Genomic DNA, 26,234 nt, shown 5'->3' with positions numbered 1-26,234 from the left:
AAGGACATGTCCCCTGTTGAGTTAGTGGCGTTTTAAATGTGATTAAACAAACTAAGAAACACTAGGGGATCGTAGTGATGATTTTTTGACCTTTTGTGAATATGATTATAGTGCAATGACTATGTTATTTGACATTCTGCATCTGTGTTATGTTCACCACCCATGAATAAACATTTGGAACAGATATAAAAGCATTCAGGGGGTTTCAAACTTAAAATCCCGCATCTATATTACCTATTTGATCCAGCGTTTCAGGCCAACATCATGCCTGATACCAGTACTCAGAAACTATTTGATGTATAGTAAGCAGTGGCCATTGACTTTTTATGTTTGACAAGTCGATACATTTATTTTACGTTTAAAAGTTTCCCATATTTATAAGAGAACTATATAAAGCCAGACATTATATTGTTCTTTATAGGATTTTCTGTCACTACACTTTGTCTATGGTGATAGCGTTCAACTTCAAAAACCTGGATTCTTACCCGTCCTGTCCATTCAATGATATAAGTTTGCCTTCCGTTCGACATATTCATCACTGTACACAAACTACAATTCCCTAAGATTTAACCTGGGACTCTGCACTCAATCTGCTGTTATTTGTCATGCATGTGGACCACTCCTCCATCAGGTTGTATTTACTATGCATTCAGTTAGCATAATTCCTGAATGCTTTGTGGAAAATGGCTTTACACGTAACGCAGCGATTACTGCTCAAGGCATCTGAAGCTTTTTCTTCTCCCATGCTGAGATAAGCCAGAGATCACAAGCATGATGTTTATCAAAAGGGTGACAATGGTGTGCTGCACCTTTTAGAATGAATCGTTCTTTTTGCTCAAGAACTTGTTCATAGGATTGCTATGCAGTCGGAGTTTTAGCGGTATATTGCTGTGACTCATTCAGAGAGGCCTACAGAGCTCACCACTTTCTGTATGCATACTTTGCTATTCTGGAGCAAGAGGAATTTCAAAATAGAACAAGTGCCCTTATACAGACACAAGTATGTGACATGCTTAAAGTAAGAGCTCTAAAGGCATTACCGATTTAGAGTGAGCTGTTTTTTTTTACTTCCTTTCTAATTCTTATTGGCTGCGAAATACATTTATATAGATAATAAATAGATTTATTAATAGCCCAGGTTCATGCCTTTTTTAATTGAATCATTTGCATTGCAATGCAGATCTAAACTGAATAAATAGTCACTTTTCAGCGGTCTTCCCATCCAGCCGTCTGGTGCTCCAGTCAGCTATGTTGCCACTACTCATTGATATGCCTAATGTCTATGCGATGAGAAACAAGATTGATGACTTTGGGGGGGATTGTTTCATCAGTACGTCTGAAAAGCTCCTAATTTCTCGATGTTCCATTCTAATGTTCCATTAGATGCTGGCCTATGGCACTTTTCCCTCAAGATAATGACTACATAAACCCCTTTCAGACGATAGATATTAGATGTGTCATGTGAGAGCAATCACAATACGAGTGCCCACTTTTATGAATATTTTACACAAAATCCAGCTTTCAGGTTCGATGATTTTACACTGTGTTCAAATCTCTTTTCATTACAGAACCTACATGTGGTGTATTTATTATAAACATTCACATACCCACTTGTAGCATTTCTCCTAAGGAAGAACTGTTTTAATAAATGTTCATGTATTTCTTCTTCCTTAGTACTTTTGGCTGCGCAGACTGCAGTGTTCTGCTTTTTGTTCAAAGCTGACAGTTGAAAGTGAAAACCGAATTAGGCGGACTAGATTACGGGTGTACCAGCATCTTTCCAAATAATGCTGAAGGAAGTGATAGAATGAAATCGTGAAAAAAGTAACAGAGACAAAAAAAAGGCAGAGCTTAATGCTGGAGATAGAGAGAAAAATAAAACTGGGTTATTTTCTAAAGGAACAAAAGCAATGTGAACTGTTAAGGTAGACCTAGTAAAAGAAATGGCCTCATTCACTTAATCTTCATTAAACAATTTCATTAAATTTATTTATTTATTTATTTTTTTTACCAAACCTCAACATATCACTATTATATCACACCAAACCTCATTCAGACTGTCCTTTTACACCAAACCCAGTTCAGTCCACTCTCTCGCAACAAACCAAATTCAGTCCAATCACTCACATTAACCTAATTCAGGCCACCCTGAATTCATACCGTCTCACCATACCTCATTCATGTCATCCAACTGTACCAAATTCAGTTCAGTCCATCCTCTTACATCAAAACTCATTCAGACCATATTCTCACATCAATTATCATTCACACAAAGGGAACTCACCGATCTCAAACCTGTCTCTCACTCCAAATTATATCACACTAATCTTCACCTAACCTCATTTGTTTTACCCAATCACACCAAACCCAATTTGTGTCACCACTTACACCAAACCCAATTTGTGTCACCACTTACACCAAACCTTATTTATATCACCCAATCACACCAAACCCCATTTGTGTCACCACTTATACCAATCCTCATTTATATCACCCAATCACACCAAACCACATTCATATCACAAACACACACAAAACCTCATTTATGTCACCCACTGACAACAAAACTAATTTGTCACCCACTGACACCAGACCTAATTGATTTCACCCAATCACACAAACTTGATTTATGTTAACCAATCACATCAAACCTCATTTGTGCCACCACTTACACCAAACCTCATTTCTATCATCCAATCACATCAAACCTCATGTATGCCAACCAATCACACCAAACCCCATTTGTGTCACCCACTTACCCCAAACCTCAATCATATCAATCACTAACACAAAACCTCATTTATGCCGCCCACTGACACCAAACCAAATTGATTTCACACACTGACACCAAACTTGATTTATGTTAACCAATCACAGCAAACCTAATTTGTTTTACCGTCACACCAAACATCATTTATGTCAACCAATGACACTAAACTTTAGTGAGGTTATACTTTTTTTTGGAAATCCAAATCTCATTTAGGCCATTGTCTCAAACAAAACCTCATCTCCCACTAAAACCTATTCAGGATTAGTTCTTTTTTTTTTTTACACCAAACTGAATATAACTTGGTGTAAGAAGTGATTCTTACACCAAGTTATATTCAGGCCATCTTGCATCAAATCTTATTTAGGCCATCCACTCCTGATACCTAATGCAGGGCATTCTCTCAGGCCACAGAGCTCACAAATTGGTGCAGGATTTAATACAGCATTAAGGCAGCATCAATTCCATCCTACATGACATGTTCCCTTATTCTGTGACACATCTTTGAAATTGTTTTCGTATTGTATTTTCTTTGTTTTTTAGTTTTCATGTCATTTGGCACATAAAAGATTGCATATTGCATGGTAAACTGTTTGGACTAAGCAACAGAAGTGCGAGGCAATTGTTTTGCAGACAGCTTTGCTTTTGTTCAGCCACCTCATAGAGGATGTTAAAAAGGAAGTGTTTAAAAAGCTGATGATGATTAACTGCTAAGACAAGAGCATGTATTGCCTTCTCTTTCTTTCTTTCTCTCTCTCTCTCTCTCTCTCTCTCTCTCTCTCTCTCTCTCTCTCTCTCTCTCTCTCTCTCTCTCTCTCTCTCTCTTCTTGTGCTTCTTTCTCTTTCTGTCCTCTCTACTTGATATCAAAGTAATGTCAAAGGGTTCTAGCAGGCAGTGGAGTCTTGGAATAACCGTGTCTATTTATCTCATTGCTATGTAATGAAGTCGGTGCTTTTGATCAATAGGTAATCATAACTGTGCACTTGCTTTATGCATGTAATGAGCTTTCACTAGAGCGTTATGAATTTATATATTTTTTTGAATCATTTAATTTTGTCTTCTTCTAAAATTCAGTGTGGGTTCATTTGTGTTTACTGATACAATTTTTATTTATTTTTTATTATTTAAACAAAAGCTGACACTAGTTCACTAGTCAGTTTGACCAAGAACTTCTGTATTAAAAACAAAATAATAATAACATTTATTTCAGCTTGTTATAATTATATTGTAATACAGCTTGAGCTTGCCTTTGCCCTCATCTTGGTCCAAAAGATGTTTAGAACAAGTGAATAATGTGAGCTAATTTATTTATTTTTTTAAATCGTGAGAGGAAAAAAAGAGACAAAGAGACAGTGAGGGAAAGTGCTATAATTTTTTTTTTTGCAATTACATTAACTCCATTTGCCAGATCTTAATGAGTTGATTTTTTTCTTTCTGTATCAAAAACATATCCTCATGTTAGTACAAATAATCCTGGATCTAATAGTGCTATCAAGTGAAAAACCTGTTTAGAGTGGAATTAGTATAACAAGCAACAATAACACTTCAAGTTAGTGTTTTTTAAGTGCTCATTTATATGCTTAGTGATGAGGTCTTCATTTCAAGACATCCAACGACTCAGCTTATCAGACATCCCGGGAAGTTTTATTCCACCACCTGAATTTCAGTGGTGAGAAAAGTCTTGATGTATGCCTGCTTTGTATCTTGAAGGATGGTGAGTCATGTCTATCCTTCCTGTGGTGCAAAATGGGTTTTGATACGTGCCTTCAGGTAAGCGGGGGTCCATTTCTGACTTTGTAGGCAAGCCTTACTGGAATAAAGCTGAGGTGGCAGCTACAGGAAGTCAGTGCAGGGAACCCATCAATGGGTGAATGTAGGTGAAGAGAGGTAGAGAGATTCAAAACAAGCAATGCAGGAGCATTTTGGATCAGTTGAAAAGGTTTCACGGCACTCAGGTGAAGATTTGAAGTAGTCCAATTGTCAAATGAAAAGGGACTAAAATAGCATTTGATTAGCCTTGGTGGAGAGAACTCCTTCTGATGATTTAAAGGAGGATCCTGCATGACTAAGTAGGAAGTAGTAGTAGGAAAATTGAGTAATAGCGGTTTGTCAAGACTGTACCTTTCAGATTCCAAAAAAATCTCCAGTGAGAATCAAGAATTTTGCTGGAGTTTAGATTCAAATGATAAGTTGCCATCCATGACTAAATATCCACTAGACATGATAAGATGTGTGCAGGCACATACATGTCTTGAAGAGGAAAGCATGGAATGTGTTGTGTTCAAGATAGCAATGTTTTCAAAAACTATTTCAAGGTATTATCTGATAGAAAGGATGGGTAAAGAGGGAGAGCAGAAGAGGACCCTGCAATAAACTGTTGGAGAATCGGCATAGAGCAGATGTGGTTTCACTCTATTCCCCGATATAATTCTTGCAGGTCAGAAGCAGACCACTGCCGTGAACTTTCTCTAATTCCAAGACTCATGAGGATGGGCAGGAGAGTCTTATGATTGCTCACCTCAAAGGCTGCTGAAAGGTCAATGAGAATGAGGATCGATGACAGTTTGGTTCAGGAGAAAGTTTTGCAGTAACAGCTACCAGGGGCCATTTATATGAATTGTGCCAAGTCATAGCCAAACTGGTAAAGATCTTGGAGGTTGTTCTGGGTAAGAAATAGTAAAGTCTGGCTGTACTGTATAATGCATGTTCACTGATTGTATAAAGATAGGTGAAATGTGTTGCATGCCAGTAGTTGTTGATTTCTCGGATGTCTAGAGGGGAGATTTTGGGGTGGATATAACTCTTGCTGTCTTAAAGTCAGTGGGATAAGTGACTGGATGTTATTGAGTTGTTTGCAGTATGAGTGATGAAGTCTTGCCAGATGATCTGGAGCATTTTGGAAGAGATTTGGTTCAGCAGGCAGGTGGAAGGATTACTGGACAAAAGAAGCCTCAGGGTTGCTTCTGTAGAAAAAGGTATAGGAATGGGGTAGGAGAGAAAGATTGGCAGATCTCATCAAAGAAATGAGTAAAGTCAGGATTGAGAACTACAGAAGAAATGGTGAGAAGCTTAGGTGATGTGGGGTGGAGGGGGGGGTGAACTGAGATGTACAGAAGAAAGCATGCATAGATGCATATGCTTGTAGCTTTTCTTTGTAGGAGGACATCTTAGCAGCAGTCACATTGGAGGAGACCTTGAAAAGAACAAAGTGTTTTTTCTAGTTTTCTATCGACATTTTGCATTTTCAAGTAATTGAAACCATCTTTGGTCATCCAGTAAAAATAAGCACCTAAAGAAGAAGTGAAAGAAGAGCGAGGAAGTGAAAACGTGGCAGAAACTTTAGTGACAAGATTAAGTTTGTATAAAATACTAATTGGACTGGGTATTCTAGAAGTATAGATATTGCAGACTATTGCATCAAATAAATTTGCATTTGATGCAGAAATATTGTTCGGGACTTGACGTGTATTTGTATTTATGTATTTTAATGCTATTATATGGTTTTCTGTTGAATTTATGCTTGTGTGTGCTTGTAGCACATAAACACCAAAAGAGATGCTTCTTAAAGATTTTCAGTGTGAATTGTCTTAGTATAATATGTCATGCATAGTATCCATATTTAGCAAGCTGTTTGCCAGATTAAAGCATGTTGAATTAGTTAGTTAATATTAGTTAGAGTGGGTAAAATGTCCTATTTCTTTCGAAGTGGAAGACATAAATAATAAACATCCACAAAACTGGGTTGAAGGAAATGGGATAAAAATGTATAATGCCGTGCATGAGGACAGGAAAACACCATTTTATCCCTGCATCTGCTCAGAGAGGGGGTTTTGGAAGAGACAGCGTTTACACACACACACACACACACTTTTGGAACAAAATCTGTTTGAAAAGTCATTGGATTGTGAATGTCACACACTCTTTCGTGCCTCTTCGCCCACGTCATTGCAGCTCATTAATATACAACTGTGAAAATAGAAACAAAACATTGACTTGCATCTTGCAAAAATAGCCAACTGCCATCATTACCTGACAAATTACACTTGTGATTACAAAAAATAGGGCCCATAGTTGTTTTCAAGGCGAAGGACCATAAGGTATTTGCAGTCGCTTCGAACACGGCTTCTTGTTGTGTAAATTGCCGTCTAAAATGCACATTTTAAAGGAGATCTCTTCCAGTTTAATGCTGCCATAGAGGGTAGCAGATGACTGGAACGCCAGGTGTAAACGCAAGGGAGCTTGAATCATTTGTTATTGCGGTATTAATATTCAGGAGATACATATAAATACCAAGTGTAAAAACGGGGAAAAAAGTCGACTTTTATGTTTTATGTTGAAAAAAGTTTACAGAATCTTACCTAAGATGTGTAATGGAAAATTTTGACCAGAGAAGTGAGACTCCTCCAGAGACTGCCAATGGAATCTGGTGCACAATCAAATGCTCTGGGGGTTATGGATGTGTCAGCCAGAGAAAGGTCAGTCTTTCACTCTTTCTCTGTTAAGTAGCAGCTGCCCTCAATCCTGCTTTGGCCTTCTCTGAAATTTCTCTCTAAATTTCCTCTCACTTTTTTCTGTAGTCGGGTGGCACAGTGTCACGTGGTAGCTCATGGCAAATGCTTATTTTATACCTATTAAGTTTGGTAAATGGTTTTCTGGCAGAGCTCATACACTATGATGATGAAGTCGGTGGAATGCTGTTTGCCAAGCAACAGTTCAGTTTTGACAAGGTATTTTGCTGAACAAGCTATAAGCAGATAAATCTGAATTGAATTTGCGAATGTATTATCGATGCTATATGGATGAGAGGTTACAGTCATTTTATAGGCTGAAACAAACAGATGCAACAGAGGAAATTTAGGATCAGAAGAAAAGATGGGGGAAAAACGAGAAAATAAATTAAATGTATATTGAGAAACATTCCCACTTCGCTCTTTCGAACAATTCCGTCACTATCATTTCAGTCGGTGTGGTATTTCATCAGCTCAGGCCGTAAATGGTTATTTCAAGAAAGGTAATGATCTTATATTTCTACATTTATGCCACTGACAGCCCTGAGTGAATAGCTGTTATGGACAGATAGGTCTGAGCTCAGGCAGGGATGTGGATTGTTTATGTGTTTTTCTTGGCTGTATGAGTTGCACATTAAATATGACTGTCATAGGAAGACAGACTAAAGAGCTAGAGAAGAAGAAATCCCTTCGACCACGGTAACCTGAGCACAGCCCTTGCCTTTTTTTTGACACTTTTCACAAGTTGTTGATATTCAGAAAGGCTTGTAAAGAATACCGAATATTGGGCTTAGGATCTCTAGGTCTCAGCTGTCATGCTTACTGCACGAGCCCATACAAGTGGAAAGACAATCACAAAATGATTTATAATTTCCATACTTCCCGTAATTGTCTATGATTAATGGAAAGCAATTTTTTTGACCCGTTGTCTACCATTACGTTTCATTTCCGAGCTGATGAGAGTCTAAGTTAATTAAGTATTTTAATGAGCAGTACAAATGAATCTGTGCCTCCTGTCAGTGAGTTATACAGTGAGTCTGGTATCCCAATGTATGCCACAAATATGTTTTATAGATGCAGTATAGACACAGTAATTGGAAGTGGGTTTTTTTTTTTATTATTATTATTTATTATTATATATTTATTACAAATTTGGCATGCTAGATAGGTCGTAAAACGATGAGCATCCGTCATTCAACACGAGCGTTCCATGGGTTAAAGAATCCAATCTTGGCTTTGTTTCAGCATGGAAGGAGCGAGGAGAGAGAGTGACAGCTCAATGGATCCCCCACACCACGGTACACAAAGACACAGGAGCAACTTCACAGGTAAGAATGAAAGGATTGATTGATCAACCAGTCGAAATTTGTTTGATTAGGTTTGTTTAATTGTAAAATAATGACATGTTACAGAGGGGCACAAGAGTAAAGCATAACATCAAGAGTAAAGAATCAAGAAAAGGTGTTAGGAGGGATGGGATGGTATTAGTCTTTCTCCCCTGTCATTCAGTGCTATACAATCTAGGGCACCTTCAAGTTTGAAACAGAAGTGGGAACTTCTTGCATTTTCCCCCTGAGTGTTTTACATTGCTCTATGATGCAGCATTAAGCATTAATTCTATCATTTCTGGCATGTCGCCTTAGCCTCCCCTTCCTCATTGGCATATTCACTTGTATTGATTTGCTGACCTTTTGGGTACTTCAAACCTATTCATGCTGATTTGGAGCTCTAGACAACGTGGAAATGTCAAGCTAACCAGGATGCTGAATGACAAAATGAGACGATGTATATAAAATGCACATACCCTACATCTGTGTAAATACACAACTTCAGTGATTATGATAAACGTGACATTTCCTCTAAGAAGCGTAGAAGCTCAGTTCATGACTACGCATCTGTTTACTCCTGTGTGTGGCTGAGTACATCTGTGTATGGATGTATGCGACAGGGTTGGGGGATGGTTGTGTAGTGAATACTTTCCTGAATGCAGGTTTGGTTTGTGCCATTTGCTACCCTGGTTTGGTACCATGTGCTGAAAAACATGTTGAGCAGAGAGATTTGAAGTTTGTACTCCTTTAACCTTTGCAATAATGAGCAGTTGTTTCAGTTCTAACTGCAAGTCCAGACCCCACCTTCAGTTGCAGGTCATTTGAGGGAGGTCCAACAGTGTTGTGTAAAACTCAGGGTCCACAATGTGGAAAAAGTTGCCAGCTTTCACCCTCCTCTGCCTGGTAGCTATTGCATAAAAATGGAGATATCAAGAAGTAAAAAAAGAAATAAGTCCATAAATAGATAGGTGATATATTTAAGTTAATCTGTATGCAGTTTTGCATGTTCTCATGTTGGTTTCCTGCAGCTGTGTGTGGGTGTGTACATGCATGGTGCCTTGAGATGAACTGCCATCCTATCTGGGGTGTATTTTCCTGCTTTGGTCCCAGTGGTCCTGGGATAGGCTGTGGATCCACCCTGACCTTGACCAGGATGAAGCGATTACTGACAATGACTACAGTGAAAGGAAAATCTCATAATGTCATGCGTATAAAATTCAGTGTACGCTTTAATGCTCTACAAGGCTGAAAACTAGAAAGAGAATAGTGGCAGGCATGTTGCTTTCACTGCATAGAGCAACTTGAAATAACTTCTCTGTGTGGTTTTGATAAGAAAAGGCAAGTAGTTAACACCAGTTTTGTCATTAACTCTAGTGTAATTTAATATGCATTTAAACGCAACGCATTAAGAGACAGGAGTGATTTAATCTGCATTCGTTTAGAAAAATTTTGAATGTCGATGTTTCATGTTAGTCTCAGGCTAATGTTTGTGAAAGCTGACTTTTAAGCTAACTGCAATAGTAACTGAATCCAAGACAACTTTGCTCAAAGCAAGCAACAAAACTAGATGGAAAATAATGGATGAGAAGTTATACACTCACCATCCATTTTAGTAGGAACACCTGTACACTTGCGCATTCATGCAGTTATCTAATCAGTCAATCACGTGGCAGCAATACAATGCAAAAACTAACATGAGCAAGTTTAGGTCGTGATTGTTGATAATAGTCATACTCTCATCTAGTCTCTCTCATATACATGGTGTATCAGTCTGCAGACCCCCCTATTACAGGATGTTTTGTTTTTTTCCCTACACAATTCTGTGCAAACGGTAGAAACTGTTTTATGTGAAAATTCCTGAAGATCCGCAGTTTCTGAAATACTCACACCATCCCAACTGGTACCAACAACCATGTAATAGTTAAAGTCACACCTTTTTCTCATTTTGATGTTTTAAATGAACAGTAACTGACTTTCTTGATTTTTTTTTATGCATTGCACTGTGACATAACTACATAAATGTGCAGATCTATTGGTATTCCTTTCATAGTGGCCGATGTGTGTATATATCCCATGCAGTGTTTCCAACATTAACAAACTACTAGTGATTCTGATTTGTTTTATAGTCAGTGCGGAGTTTCATGTTCTCCCTGTGTCCAAATGTTTTTTTTTTCCCAGCCTCCCCATGTTACTTCTACTCTCCCGCAAACATACTGAAGTGAATTGCCCTTAAATGTGGATAAATGTGTGAATATTTGTGTATGATGCATTCCTGCGCAATGTTCCTGGAATAGGCTCAGGATCCTCATCAACACTGGCTGGAATATAGCGGTTACTTAATCATGAATGAATGAATGAATAATTGTAGCAGTACTGCTGCACAACAGTGTGTTGTCTATAGTGATGTGTGAACTGAAAAAAACCATGCAAATTTAATGTGAACATCAACCTGGCAGCGCTATTCAAAAGACTGCATTTTTAAATAATAATTTCTTATATGAGCATTTTGTAAGAATCTTATCAATCTCAGATGTTCTTGACTATTTTGTGACAATTCTCATCACTGTTAATGTGAGTTGTAGGACCACTTTATGTTAATAAAAGGCAGTTCTACATTGTAATTTGGTGCCTCATTTCCTGTCAGCTATAATCATCTGCCGTCGTTGCTCTTTTGTCCTTCTCTTTCTGTCTCCCCATAATATCCACTCGTGCAACCTCTAGTTTATGTTCTCTTTCTTTCCCTCTTTTTAAAACTTGGCCCCACAAAAACACTTACACACACACACACACACACACACACACATTTTATGAGAGACTCTGGACTGTTGGCTGGACTTTTTGCTGTTCTGCCTATGAGGTAATGAGTCACGGAGCTGTTTGGAGTGGAGCTGAATGCATGTCATGCGGATGTAATTTTACAGACACACACACACACACACACACACACACACACACACACACACACACACACACACACACACACACACAAACAAACAAACACAGAGACCTCTATGGGAATACAAGCTAAGATGCAGGCTGTCTGCCAGTCTACTCAAAAACAGAGAAGATCGTTTGGAGGAACAGAATGAAAAAGCCTCCTGCTTGCTTTCCTGTGGGCACTGGGGTTAAAACTTCTGCTCTGAGCGTTTACTCTTCAAAAGCATTTAAGCTTACCTTGCCTTGAACTTTGCTGCTTGTTTTTTTTTTTATAGACTGAAACTTCAGATTTCAGAAAGTCAGATTTTCTTGGAGCACTGTGTTTAGCAGACATTAGTGTTCACACTAATGTAAGTTTTACATTACCATCCAAGTGCCTTTGCTTCTTTTTTTTCCCCCTGATAATATTGTATTACAAAAAAAATGTTTGATGGAAAAGGTCAAACATGTAATAAAATTTCCTGTCTGCAGTGTCATGTGGTATAAATTGGCTAGCAGGACTGAGAAAAAGACATCAGTATAAAGTTTCATTTTTTTTGAGGACCACATCGGAAAATTGTGCTGTAACAAACAACCACACCATGCAATCTTTTTAACATTACACTGCTAGCTGGTGGTTAAATACTTCAACTGCTTGTTTAACCAATAATACTAGTGTTGGGTCTTCCAAGGGGTAATTTTTTGGCATCATCAAATAATTTGCTGTTAACCAATGTCAAATACTTTTTGTTTGTTTGTTTTTGCCAACATTGATACTCATTATAATAGAAAGAAGCGAGGCTGGGGCTGATTTTTGTCTAGTCCAGACTGTAGACTTGGGTCAGGTGATTGATTCGTGTACAAGGGGGTTTTTGTTTTCCAGCAGGCTTTACTGACACATCTGTAGGATGTCGTCACCAGTGATGCATTGTCACTGAACACATTATCCAGCCAAAGGAAAAATAAAAACATTACAGACTCAGCTGCGTTTATTGTATGTGTTTGTAATAGGTTACCCCTCAGTCTGAATAGTCATTTTATATTGCTTTGTAGGTGTATCCTGTTTGACTACTATGGCTTGGTGCTCCAAGCATTTGCATAAATGGGTATATATCGTGTAGCACTTTGTATATGACAAATGAAACTTGAAACATGAAAATTGTTATTATTATACTATCTCTTAGACCTTGAGATATAATGCAGTGCTCGGCATTAATAGTTTACGTGGGTTGGGAATAGAATATGTTTTCAACAAAAATAATTGAAACGTCTGTTACAAGTTCAGACATATGAATACGGAACTGATTGATGGGAACGTAAGTGCTACTGAAATTGGCATTTACTGCTTCAGCACTTTTCGGGTCAGTGCTACAGTATACATGCCCATTACCTGAGCCACAAAATGTAGTACCTGTTCAGGAATCCACTCTTCATATCATTTGTAGACACAACACAGGTGAATCGATGTTACATTAATGCAGGGACTAGATTTCCCTAAAGAGAGCTGATGAGCTGATGCATTGTTTTTTGGCATTTAATTTGTCAAATTGAAATTAAATTTGGTTGTATAAAATGAGATGTAAATGGGGCTTGTGTCCCGTGATTAAATAAAGGGTAAAGCAAGAAGGTAGACTCATTTCCTTGAATCGATTTTCTACCACCGTCCCTGTACACCAAAATATCATCATACATCAAAAAACATCATTAGTGTCCTGAAGTACAATACCATATATCAAAGATTGGCATGATTGCATTCATATGGAATTATTGGGTGCCTGTGGACACAAAATGATAAAGCATTACAAGTATATTGTAATAGTTCTTATTTCCTTCATCTAATCAATAGAATAAACATTTACCTCCAGTAATTGAAAAGCCAACACGTTTGCAATCTTGTAGCTGCTCAGATGGCATCTTTGATTTAAAACGGCATCATTTCACCTCCCTTTCTTCATAATTCCCTGAAATGCTGGCCAGGGGGCAAGAATGCATGAGATACGAGAAGAAAGAAGTAGAGGAGAAAAGATATGTGATGAGTTAAGGAAAGAGAGAAAGCTATCAGTGCACTTTTAACCCTGCTGGTTTTGTAACTCGTGTGAGAAGGAACTGTGATCATATATAAGCATTACTGCAGACTGTACTGAGAGTGCTTTTAAGTGAGAGCACAGAAGAGAAAGTGAGCAGAAGGTTACATGGGAGGAGGCCCCAAGAAACAAAAATAAGCGCTTCTGACACCAGCAATCCCGTAAAGAATTACATTTCTCCTATTCTCCACAGTCTCCTAATTCCCACTCTTCTCCCATCTCTGTTTCTCTATATATGGCTGTCTTTGTTTTTTTTCTCCCTTTCTCATTCCTCTGTCTCCTTTTCAATTTTCTCCATCTCAGTGTGTTTTCTTTTCTCGTCCAGCCTTGGAGTTTGTTACACTTTGTGAGCTGTCCAGGACATTTTATTCAGAGTAGGTGATACTTGGCCTAGGTCTGCAGTTGCACCACGTTAACCCTGATGTTCAGAACAGCTTTGTTTCTTCTTGACAAGCAGCGAAGAATAAAGGCACTGTTATTTTCTTATTCGACTTGAGTATATACGCTTAAAGGTATATATGCTTTTTTGTGTCAGGCAAATTTATAAATGGGCTCCAGACATTTGGTTGGAGCAAAACAGAAGTGATTAATAGCTGGCATTATGTTAACAGACTAGCCATTGTGAATGAGTTCATCTGTTAGAGATGTAAATTATAGCCAGTTTCCTACCAGACCAGTAATGGGTGGTCATTAGTCAACAATTAACCGTCAACCGTTAAGTCTAAAATCAATCCAAAATAACTACAAAATAATTTCAACAAGTCAACAAGGCTTATTTTAGGGAGGGTGTAAATTATCAAAACAAAACAATCTGGTAAGCAGGGCTCATGGGGGAAATGTTTAATATATCTACTATATAGCATAAGAAAGATGAGTAACATAACTAAGATGCACATTTGTAAGTGCATAGTGTTCATAGGTCTATAGGCTAACAGCCTAAACTAGTAGACATAATTTCATTTATTGAATTTTTTTGACCTATACACATGTCAGGCCTAACTAACAACAGGTTACATTAGCTAAATAGCAGATGTTGATAATGACATTTAGTAAATAAGTATTTACTTCCTACAATAAGCGATATCAACATTATTTGAACCTTGGGGGGTATAACAGTAGAAGGCCCACATCAGGTTCCACTTCTGTCAGTTTTTAATTAAATATAGTTTCTGAAAGGAGAATGACCAGACTATACTGAGGTGACAGGAAGTCTATAGTAACTAATCAAATAACTACTGCTCAACTTTGGTAAGCAGAAAAGCATCTTGGAATGCACAAATTAGTTAACGCTTGGAGGCTACAGCAGTAAAAGTCCACAGAACATTAATTTGAAGCAACAGAGTTAAAAGGCTTACTAAAACTGAAGAGTTAAAGAAACACTCGAGTCTTCAAGCATCCAGTTTGATGAGCCTGTGCCCACTGGAGCCTCAGGTATTCATAAATGTACTAAACCACAAATTGCATCAGACCACATCTTTTTCCTGAATGACATCCCATATAGTGGTCCATTTTTACGGCATGCTTTTTCAGTCTCATTACACACAGCACTGGCCTAAATAATTCAAATTCAGATTTTATGTCACATACACATTCATACAGAGTACGGCATGTAGTAAAATGCTTTTTACTACTGTCCTACATCTAAACATGAAAATAGATATAGAATATAAAATATTTTTTATTTATTTATAAAAGTATATTAAAAGTATAAAGTATAACTATAAAAATAAGGTTAGGAATAATCTAATATATATATATATATATATATATATATATATATATATATATATATATATATATATATATATATATATATATATATGCACACTAGTATATATATATATATATATATATATATATATATATATATATATATATATATATATATATATATATATATATGTGTATACATAAATTAGACAGAAATATATATATATATATATATATATATATATATATATATATATATATATATATATATGCACACTAGTATATATATATATATATATATATATATATATATATATATATATATATATATATATATATATATATATATATATATATACGTGTATACATAAATTAGACAGAAAGGGATGAATATGTGTATGGCAGATATTGACAGAAGTACAGATTGAAGTGTCCCAGTGTGATTGTCACTTAAGTGCTGGTATTAGAGTGACACTGTGCTGTGCCATTCGGAAGGCTGAGGTCCTTCACAAACTTTCTGGCCTTGGTCCGGCGCTCAGCTGAACCCACAACCCTCTGGAGGGCTCATCTGTCCTGCATGGTGCTGTTCCCAAACCAGGAAGTGATGCTACCCGTCAGGACGCTCTCAATGGTGCAAGTGTCCATATCACCTTAGAGAGTAGTTTAAAGTTCCTTAGGCATTTTAGATGGTACAGACGCTGCCTGGCCTTTTTTACCAGGGTGTTGTTGTGACAGGACCAAGACAGGTCCTGTGTGATGTGAACACCTAGGTACCGGAAACTATCCACTTCCTCCACTGGGGTTCTGTTGATGTTTAGCGTTTTTTATGACCACTCCTGCTTTATGCTGAAGTCCAATATTAACTCCTTAGTCTTGCTGGCTACTCTGAGGAGCTCCGGTGCTGAGGGTGAGGGAGGATGAGGTTTGTTTGCCCACAAAGGGAAGCTGGAGATCCATTGACACAGGGGTGGGCTGAATCCCAGGACCTCCAAGGAGGTGAACGTAGAGGGAACTATGGTGTTAAACACTGAACTATAGTCCACAAACAGCATTTTCGCATAATTCAATTTTCTGCATTCCAGGTGTCTTATTGTTGTACTATGCGCTTATGTCCACCAGTCTGCCCTCATGTACAGCATAGAATTATTGTACAATTTTATTAAGTGACAGTGTGTGTGTGTGTGTGTGTGTGTGTGTGCACATGTGTGTGTGTGTGTGTGTGTGTCTGTGTGTGTGTGTGTGTGTGTGTGTCTGTGTGTGTGTCCGTGTGTTCATTTAAGTGTCCAATCCAATAACTTCTCTAATAGACCAGAAGTGTGAAAGCACTGGCTGCAAGGCCTCTTAAACCCAGACTTGCTAATCTTATATAAAGTGACGAGCAAAGTGTCGAGGTCAATGAATTCACTACATGGAGCCTGATGTAGCTGGCTGAAAGGCATAATGTTTCTTTTTTTATATACCGTTATGCCGGTCCAATTATTCGCTTTGCTAATGCTATGACTTCCGAGGTGTGGACTTTTTATTAATCTGATTAAACCTAAATGCATTACCACATTCTCAAGTCACAATTCATCAAGATGGTGAATCCTTTATGACAATACATATTATTATAATAGCACTGTGATTAAGATTGCGATCTTAGAATAGAATGATGGTTAATCCCATCACTGCCATAGAGCAACGGTGGACCCCTTGAATAATGCCTCCTAATTCTTAACTGCTAAGGATTGCATGGTTGGATTGACTGTTATATTGTACGTTCCTTTTTTTTATAAACGTATGGCGAGTTGTTAAACAGTAAGTGAATGTTGCTTATGAAAAGGTTGTTGATTGTTTTCGCCCACTGGAAATGGAAAATACAAAGGTATTACAAAGACCTGCAAATTGTGACTCTAAGAAGACTGACAAGCTGTGATAAGACTTGAATGCGGTGATTTAAGAGTTCCCTTTCCTGTACGGGTGTTCCTTTTGAAAAAGCGTGAATGGACCCGTGAGTTCTAGAAATGTTTTAATACATTAAAGGGAATGTTTTGGATTCTGTCCCACTGTGTCTTTCGAATGTACGTTGTGTACCAAAAATGTGTTTGTGCATACACGCTCTGATATCCTATACTCTTGTTTGTGTGTACTTGTATGGCTTAGTTTAACATTTACTTTGCTAGAGTTACCACAGCATGTCCTCTGCTTGCAAACTCCCTCAAGTAGTTTGTTTGAACTGGCTATGAGTAACACTTACTGTTATACAAGGACACAGAAATGCACAGAAAGGTTTTATACACAGAAAGGTTTACAAATGAGATCAAAGAAATGAGAGCTTCCAAAATCAAGGACAGTCAAAAGCCAGAAGTTTGTTTATATATATTTTCCTTAAACTATTAATACCTTGAACTGTAATCTAAGGCACAGAAGTGAAACCAAATTAGCAAGGCAAGGTCTAATAGGACTCATAACTTCTTTAGACACACAGAGCCGAGACTTATTTTCGAGGCTTGTGATAACTGGGTCTTAATTTTTCAGTGTCTTTTGAAAACCTGGGCTTTTGCTGCATCCCTCCACTCTAAGATTCTCATTGGAGACAGCAGCAGACAAAGTATGAATGATGGTCGTTCAGGTAAGGCTCAAAGTCATAGGGTGTCTGTAGTAAATACGACCTGGGAGCATCAGAGACAGAAAATGGCAGACAGGTCATATTAACCTTCTTTGTCCCAGAGGATATTGTGCCTCATCAAGATTCCAGTTGGCCTGTTTAAAAGCGCATTTGAGCAAAATGATAAGTTTTCCTTGGAATTTGTCCATGAATCATTTGTCTACTTGACATTATTTGCTGTAGCATAAGAAAAGCGTGCACTAGCTGATAAGGACATACCCTATGATTTATGTAAATTAAAGTGGGGAGAAATGATAATTCTCTGGATAAGGGTTTAATGTAATTGGATGCTTTAAAAATATTCCTAAATTGTATGCCGGCTGGTATAAGTGCTTCTAATCAGAGGATTTCGGGATGCCAGGCTAATTATTCAACTCTTAAGAGAAAAAAAACTACAACTGGGAAAACACTGTAAAGGTGACTTAGTGGTACAGCAGTTACCATTGATACCACATTTCCCTGGGGTCACCTGTCCCGAGTGATTGCCTTTTCATGTCCAAATAGGGTTTCTCCTGGTTCTTCCAAAATCCTACCTACTCCAGTTTGCCCCCCTGTGTAAATTTTGTGTGTGCATGCTGCTCTGCACTCAGAGCACTTAGACATAATCATTCTTTTTCATTTCAAGTTCTGCACAACTATATGAATGATTTGAAGGTGGCATAAGTTTATTTATTCTTGTCACATTTCAGCCTTTCATCCTACGTTCACCTCTTCAAATGTATTGTATATGATAACTGAATTCCTATGTGACATTGTATAAGACGAGCAATGTATAAGATGCATGAAATTCTCTCTACAGTTTGTTCTCTATACAGTAAGTAGCCTTTTGTGACTGTGCAGTGCCTCTATCACGTCTTCCTGCTAGCTGTGAAAGCTCCAGCTGGGTTAGGGTGGGATAGTGCTGTCATAGGCACCCAGCAGGGTGCAGTTTTTCAGCCTGGCACGGTTGCTCTGCAGCCCAGTGGGAGCTCTCAGGCAGTGGGCACCTTGCGATATGTACCAGACTCCCAGAGTCTGAACTCCTCATTCATTTGTCATTCAGACATAATCATGTCATGAGAGAACTGACTGAGTCCAGTCCCATAAATATTTATCCTAGAGCAGTAGAGAATATTGGGCCATATCAGTCAGTATGCGTCATGCGCCAGCACTGCTTGTTGTGATGTCTTGAGAAAATTAGTTTTCTCCCATTCTTGTTTTGAATGGATCAGAATGAGTGTGTACTGGGAACGGAGCAAATGTGATTATATTATAACTCATCCATCTTCATTGTACATATTAGGAAACTTGTGAGCATAGGGCACATGTATGTATAAAACACATTTAATGATCATTAATAAGAAATATCTATTCCAGTCATGCACATTGAATATAAAGTAAGTTAGATTTCATAGCGTGGCCCGTATATTTATCTTCCAAATTCAACTCCAGAGTTATTGAATTAAAATGAATAGACATAACTTAGGCAGTAAGTGATATTTTTAAGTTTAACATTAACATATAGGTATGTTAATAATACATTTTTATTTATTAACGTGCATAGTTTTCTGTAAAACATTAATAAGAATTATCTATTTAAATTGCAAAAGAATCATTTTTTTTATTTGAGCAAAAAGTTTCTAAAAAAAAAGTTTCTAAAGTAAGGAAAACAACTATAAAAACAGTTTTTGAAAGGTGCCAATAATTCTGCAGTTAACTGCAAAACTTGACTTGTGCATTAACGAATATCGCATTCTCCTCTCCTTCCCTCCACATAGGTTCAGAGTCTCCCTTTCTCTTTGATAGCCTCTTGTAATCTCCATCTCACTTATCATCCTCCACCTCCCCCGTTCCATCTACCTCCCCCCCACCCTTTCGCCTTCAGCAGGCTCTCAGATTCACTAAGTGTTTGCATGCTTAAGCAAAGGGCTTCTCTCTCTCCATCTCAACCTTTTTCTTCAGTCAGCGAGCCGCAAATTGCTCTCGAGACCTCATCATCTACTCTGCTCTTATCCCACACAGCCACGCTCTCCATTCAATAATATTCTCGCTTAGATCTAAATGTACAGCCCTGCATTTGCTGCACATTAAATTGACATTAATTTAGTATCTCTATATTTAATTATCGGGCTAGGGACTGTTATATTATAGATATCAAAATTATTCTGGGTTATGTAGTCAAGAAAGATGTATGTGGCATCTTATTAAAAATAAACTGTTATAAAATAGCCTAAAATGAAACGAAAATCTTCGACACCAGCTACAAGCCCTATGGAGGCGCACCACAGATAGACACAGACGGACTGCGTAAACATTCCAGATTTCCTGAAAAACATGTACAGACTCATTTCCTTTTTTTTTTTTTTTTTTTTTTTTTACAATTCTATCATATCTAGATGTCTATACTGAGCCTGTTTATAGAACATTCTGGGCATTTTGATCGCTGCTGGCCCTAGAGCATTTTTCTCCTCCTCTCTTGTTGTATCTCACTTTAGACTGGAAGGCCAGAGGGGGAGATAGGGGAGGGGGAAGCTTGTCTATTGATGGAGGGTTCTTTGGAAAACGGATACATGTTTGATGAAAACGCTCAGCCTCCTACTCAAAGGCACTCTTTTTTTTTTTTTATCAGCTAGCACAGCTAACCACATGCAGTGCATATAGAGCAAACAGGAGCAAAAAGCTAGCCGCTAGGGCTCATGTGCTGGCTACGACCCGTGCCTTTCTATTTATAATGGCTGAGCTTAAGTGTTGTGCTGGCACTAAAATAAACACATTTGTGCCTGGGAAAAGACAGTTTTGTTTTGCTGGATGGCTTGGTTAACACATCATTCTCCCTGTGGAGTTTGAGTGCTTTCGATCTGCAAAACACTGCTGCCAATGTGTCTAATTTCAGGCCAGGTGAAGAGCAGTTAATATTATGTAATGTACATCGTAATTTACATCATCAGAACATCATATTCTGCTTCCTAAATAGTGGAAATGTTCATTTGAATGCTGATTATTTACGGAATCAAAATGTTTAATTGATCATTGATTATTCCATCATGAATGCTCATAAATGTTAATCCAAAACTAATGTATATGCATGACTGGGTCTGTGTGCAGGATCAGTTTCCAGAAAGAGGAGAGATTCTTGTCTCAGCAGCAAACCTGGAACTGGTTCTAGAAGTGGAACGTAATCGGTAAGTTTTCCTTTCAGCTTGACTTGCTTGGTCATTTTTTATCACAGCACTGTTATATTATTGAATTTGATTGGCCAAAATGTAGTTATACATGTTCTACAAAACCTTTCTTAAAACGTTTAAAGCTACTTAACCTTCACTTGTTGGGTGGGCATGTTTTTGGAAAGGGTCTCCAGTGTTAGCACTTTGTAACGGTGCTAACAGTTATGCTAATGCTGCTGAATGTTTTCCGGTATAAGATTGATTATACCACATTTATACCGCATTATTATTAGATTGATTCATCGATTATTTTCTATTCCCTTCAGCATAACCCGTGGTCTTTTTTGTTTTGTTTTACATAATACCGATGAAGCATTACTTTAGACATATTATGATACGCCCAATTGAATAAGGATTTTGGATTTTTTTTTATCATTTATTCTGAAGTGTCAGTGATCAGCAGACAGATAACATTCTCCTGGTCCAAGGAGTGTTTGGCTCATTCATCAGCTGTCTCTTTTCTTCTAGTAGTTGATGAAACCATGCCTTTATTATTACAGGTTGAGAAAGACAGGAAGACAGTTATATATATATATATATATATATATATATATATATATATATATATATATATATATATATATATATATATATATATATATTACAGGGACCAGCCTTGCTCAAACTCTCTGTTTTTAGAAAAACAGCACCGATTCTAATGTTGGGTAAAAGTCCAGCTCCTAATAGATGTTAACAGGAGGAAGCTGAGGTAGTTTGTTCAATTAATTCTGGTTCTGGTAGAGTGATCTGGGCGGTTCTGTAAATGCATTGGACATCAGTTAAACGACTGTTGCTCTACTGGGAGAAGGAAAAACAGGCCATGTTGCTTCATCACAGTCTGATTGAATCACCAATTGCAGATCCACAGACTTGGAATATGGTAGGAATGGTACTGCAGGGAATATTCTACTCAGGATTGTGTTTGAGCTCTTAGTTCTCTTTAGTTCATTAGTGTTTGTGTTAGACAATGTCATCCTTTGTGATCACTCACTGTCTTGTCTGCTGTGGACTGTCCAAGACCTTTTTTGGACTTAAAAAGATAAAGTATTTTTCCAAGTGGGTCAAAGGAAAAGAGAGAGATGTTGAGAAATCGAGGGAGAGGACAAAGCGGACAGAGGAATTGTTAGGAATTTAGATCACATCCTGGCTGGGTTTGTGGAGAAGGAAAAACTCCAGGATTATTTGATGAATTAACTGAAGACGTCTTTTTTTTTCAGCCACTACTAGACTATTTTTTTCCCTGTATAGACAAAGCCAGTTCCCAGCAGGCCTTTAATGCACATCGGAGTAAAAACGAGTCTATGCATGCTTTTATAAATTATTGAGCCACGCAGCATTTTTACATGCTTCACATACATAATGTGCAAATGCTCATCCTCCGACCCTTGAACCTTGACCGATTCACTCTCTGAGCCCTCTGCCTACTGAGGAATGCGAAGAGTAGAATAAATGTAAAACACCATACAGTAATTTCAATAAATAACCACTGAAGCTATTGAAGATAATGTGAGTGCCTATACCCTAAAGCATCGAACCTCATTTGCAGCTCATTTTCTTTCTTCTTTTTCTTCTTTTCCAGCACTCCACTGTTACTAATATAGCTTTAAGGTGGTAAGAGCTCACCTTCTAAAAACTTACTGTCAACACATAACATTTGCTTTGTATTATCCACCTAGTTCTGTTTACAGAGGCAAGTGATGGTTTTAAAATAAAATCTCTAGCAAAAATGAAATGGTGGGCTCAGCAAAGAACTCTGGGCCAGATAATAAACGACAATAAATGCAGGCTGAAAGATTCTTTTTTGTGCCTACTGTATATAAACAGTGCATCTAACAAGTTTGTTAATATAGAAGTACAAAAAACAAAACTATATTTATATAAAATCATTTATTATTATTATTATTATTATTATTGGTGGTGTTGCTTAATAGGGTGTTGGGGCATCATTGTCCTGGACACCATTCTTCCAAATGAGATTACAACTCATCTGCTCAATTAATGTTTAGATGATGATGCTTGTGAAGGCACTGTCTAACACTCGGTTACAATGATGAAGACCTGATAAGATTGATGTCATTTTCGTTTTCATCAAATCGGTTATTGAGCCTTCATGCACTGTGGCTTGGGGCGGCATCATCCAGGAAGGGACCACTCTTATCAGAGTAGGATATTATTTCATAGAATAAAGATGAACAGTGCAATTAAAATTGTATCTATTTGCAGTGGCCCCCATGTGACTCATTATGTATACTTGTGGTTTACCGTGTAGAACCGATTCACATTTGTTGTGCAAAGTTCACATTTGGTTTATTGTCTCAAACATTTTTTTTCATAATATATGACCAGTACTTGAACATTAAAAGTATTAAAAGTAGAGGTAGTTCATGCAGGAGCTTAATGTGCATTTTGGCCTAGTGTTCCTCTATCCCAAAGAGAGGTTTTTGGAGACATTTTAAATGCTTCTTTTTCGAATACAGATCTTTTTCAATTCATTCTTGCTTAGTAATTATAAATTAACACACCCCATTAAATTATATGAATTCATTTCATTGTGTGTGTGTGTGTGTGTGTGTGTGTGTGTGTGTATATGCTTGCTAAAAAAAAAATAACTGACTAGAAGACTGCTTACAGTGAGCAAGTCAATTTATGGAGCATAATCAAATGGCATTTGTGCTGTAGGTACTGTTTTCAACCTCAGGTAATGAGTTTTAATTTCCCTGAAAAGCAAACTTACACATTACTAACACACTGAATTTTGTGAGCTGATGCCATTCCTTTATCTCTAAAAGAAATCTGTCTCTTCCTAAATGTAATTTCTTTAAATCAGAATCTACCAAGTTGTCATTTATTGTTTCTTTTATTGCGATTTAAATGGAGCTTGGGTTTTTAATTGTGTGATGCACCCAAACCAAGAAAATTTGTTTTGTCTTGTTGTGTCTTTTAACACATTGAGAAATATCTGCTCTGATGCACAGAAAGTATAAAAAGAAGAGTAGTCAGGTAAAAGGAGAAATATTGAAGACAGTGCTTCTATGTGATATTATAAAAGTGTGCATTTAATCACATTTAAAAGAGAGAAAATGAAAGACAGGAAATATATGATAAGTAAAATAGGTAGTGTGAATTGTGAGGATCTAAGCGAGTAAAAAGCGGCCAGGTGAAGTTAGGATCATGGAGCGAAAATGATAACGCCCAAGCGAAAAGATGCTTGAGAAATTAAAGAGTGAAAAAAGAGGTTTAACCACCAATCATTCCTCTATTTGACCTCAAATGAGAGCTTAAAATCACTGACCTCCATCTTTGATATTACTCCCACAAGACAAAAATCATTATGAGTCAGAGTAGGTTACAAGATGTGGTGGTTTGAAGACTCTCCACATCAAACCTCCACTTTGGTAGGGTGTGTTTGAATGTTAATGTGGTAGTGTTTGTCATATTCACACACTGTGGACAAATTTACATAGATTATTAGCCTGTGGATGTTAAGTGTGTCACGTCTGCACCAGCCTCACAGTCACATTGAAACACAAACTATAGCCATTTGTTGTAGCCTTTTTCTTTGAAAAAGAGAAGTTGATGGGGTTTATATTTCTTAAAGTTATCCTGAACTTTATTGATGTCTTTTTATGGTATGCTTTCAGGGTGTGAAAAATGTCACTGCATCTAAAAAAAAGGATTTATTATGTATCAGGCTGTATGGACTAAACAGGTTCATTGCATTCATTCATTTCTTTCTTTCTTTCTTTCTTTCTTTCTTTCTTTCTTTCTTTCTTTCTTTCTTTCTTTCTTTCTTTCTTTCTTTCTTTCTTTCTTTCTTTCTTTCTTTCTTTCTTTCTTTCTTTCTTTCTTTCCCAAATTCAAATTCCAATTTTATTTGTCACAAACACATTCATACAGAGTATGACATATAGTGAAATGCTTTGAAATCCCCCATTGTTGGGATGGCTGAGGTCCTTCAGAATCTTCCTGGCCCTGGAATTGCATTGTGTGCTGTAGATGTCCTGCAGCTCAGGGAGCTCAGTGCGGATGGTAGGTTCAGCTGAACACACCACCCTCTGAAGGGCTTGTCTGTCCTACATGGTGCTGTTCCCAAACCAGGAAGTGATGCTACCCATCAGGACGCTCTCAATGGTGCAGGTGTAGAAAGCACCTGAGAGGGTAGTTTAAAGTCTCTCAGGAATCTCAGATGGTACAGACGCTGCTGGGCCTTCTTCACCAGGGTGTTGATGTGACAGGACCAAGACAGGTCCTGTGTGATGTGAACACCTAGGTATCAGATCACCTGTGAACACCTAGTTACCAGGTCTTTCTTTCTTGCTTTTTGTATATGCAAGCAGTGTTAATTACAAGGGATTAATGTAAACCTTTCCATGACTCCTAAATAGAAATCTGTATGTACAAAACATGTACATGTACCAAGCAAAAGCACAAAAACTAAAAAGTCTAGATTATGGAAAGATCTGCAGTATTTATTACACTGAGGGTGGGTTCATCCATTCTTTGGCTGAAAATTCCTGAACCTTGTGTTGATCAAAGCAAACAGAGAGGATAACTGATTGCCAGAGGTTACTGTTAGCTTTCTGTTTATACACTGGTCAGAGTGGCACTGCTCACTTTTGTTTTGTGTGTCTGACAGCTAAGGTATCTACAGTGGGAGATGATCAGCAATGCCTGTAACATTATTTTAGAGAAGCTTATGGAAAGATTGCAGTAATTGGTGAACCTTTGTAAATAGTGTGTGCTAGATAAGTGATATACAGTTTACCATTTTTCATTTTTCAAATGCCAAATTGCTTGTTCTTATTGTAGACTACAGGCTATATGGCATCTTATCTATCTATCTATCTATCTATCTATCTATCTATCTATCTATCTGTCTGTCTGTCTGTCTGTCTGTCTGTCTGTCTGTCTGTCTGTCTGTCTGTCTGTCTGTCTGTCTGTTAACAAAAGAAAAGAGGCTTTTCATCACTTTAAGCTCAGTAATGTTTGTAATTTAAGTTATGGCTTGTGTTTTTGGTTTTGAGAAAAATAAATATACAGAGTTGCATATATATCATATCATATATATAA

The 26,234-nt window shown here is 37.5% G+C and overlaps 1 protein-coding gene across 1 annotated transcript in view; it reads left to right on the top strand.

Moving 5' to 3' along the window:
- adam19a (ADAM metallopeptidase domain 19a) overlaps nt 1-26,234 on the top strand; it is an 80,853-nt gene that overhangs the window by 2,935 nt on the left and 51,684 nt on the right. The window contains exons 2-3 of the mRNA XM_083541262.1: nt 8,522-8,604; nt 21,046-21,122. Coding sequence (XP_083397388.1) covers nt 8,522-8,604; nt 21,046-21,122 — 160 coding nt within the window. The remainder of the gene's footprint in view (nt 1-8,521; nt 8,605-21,045; nt 21,123-26,234) is intronic.

This window comes from Silurus aristotelis (assembly GCF_946808225.1).
Source record: "Silurus aristotelis genome assembly, chromosome: 5".
NCBI lineage: Eukaryota > Metazoa > Chordata > Actinopteri > Siluriformes > Siluridae > Silurus > Silurus aristotelis.
The sequence above is the reverse complement of the archived record's forward strand: the minus strand, read 5'-3'. Positions and strand labels throughout refer to the sequence as shown.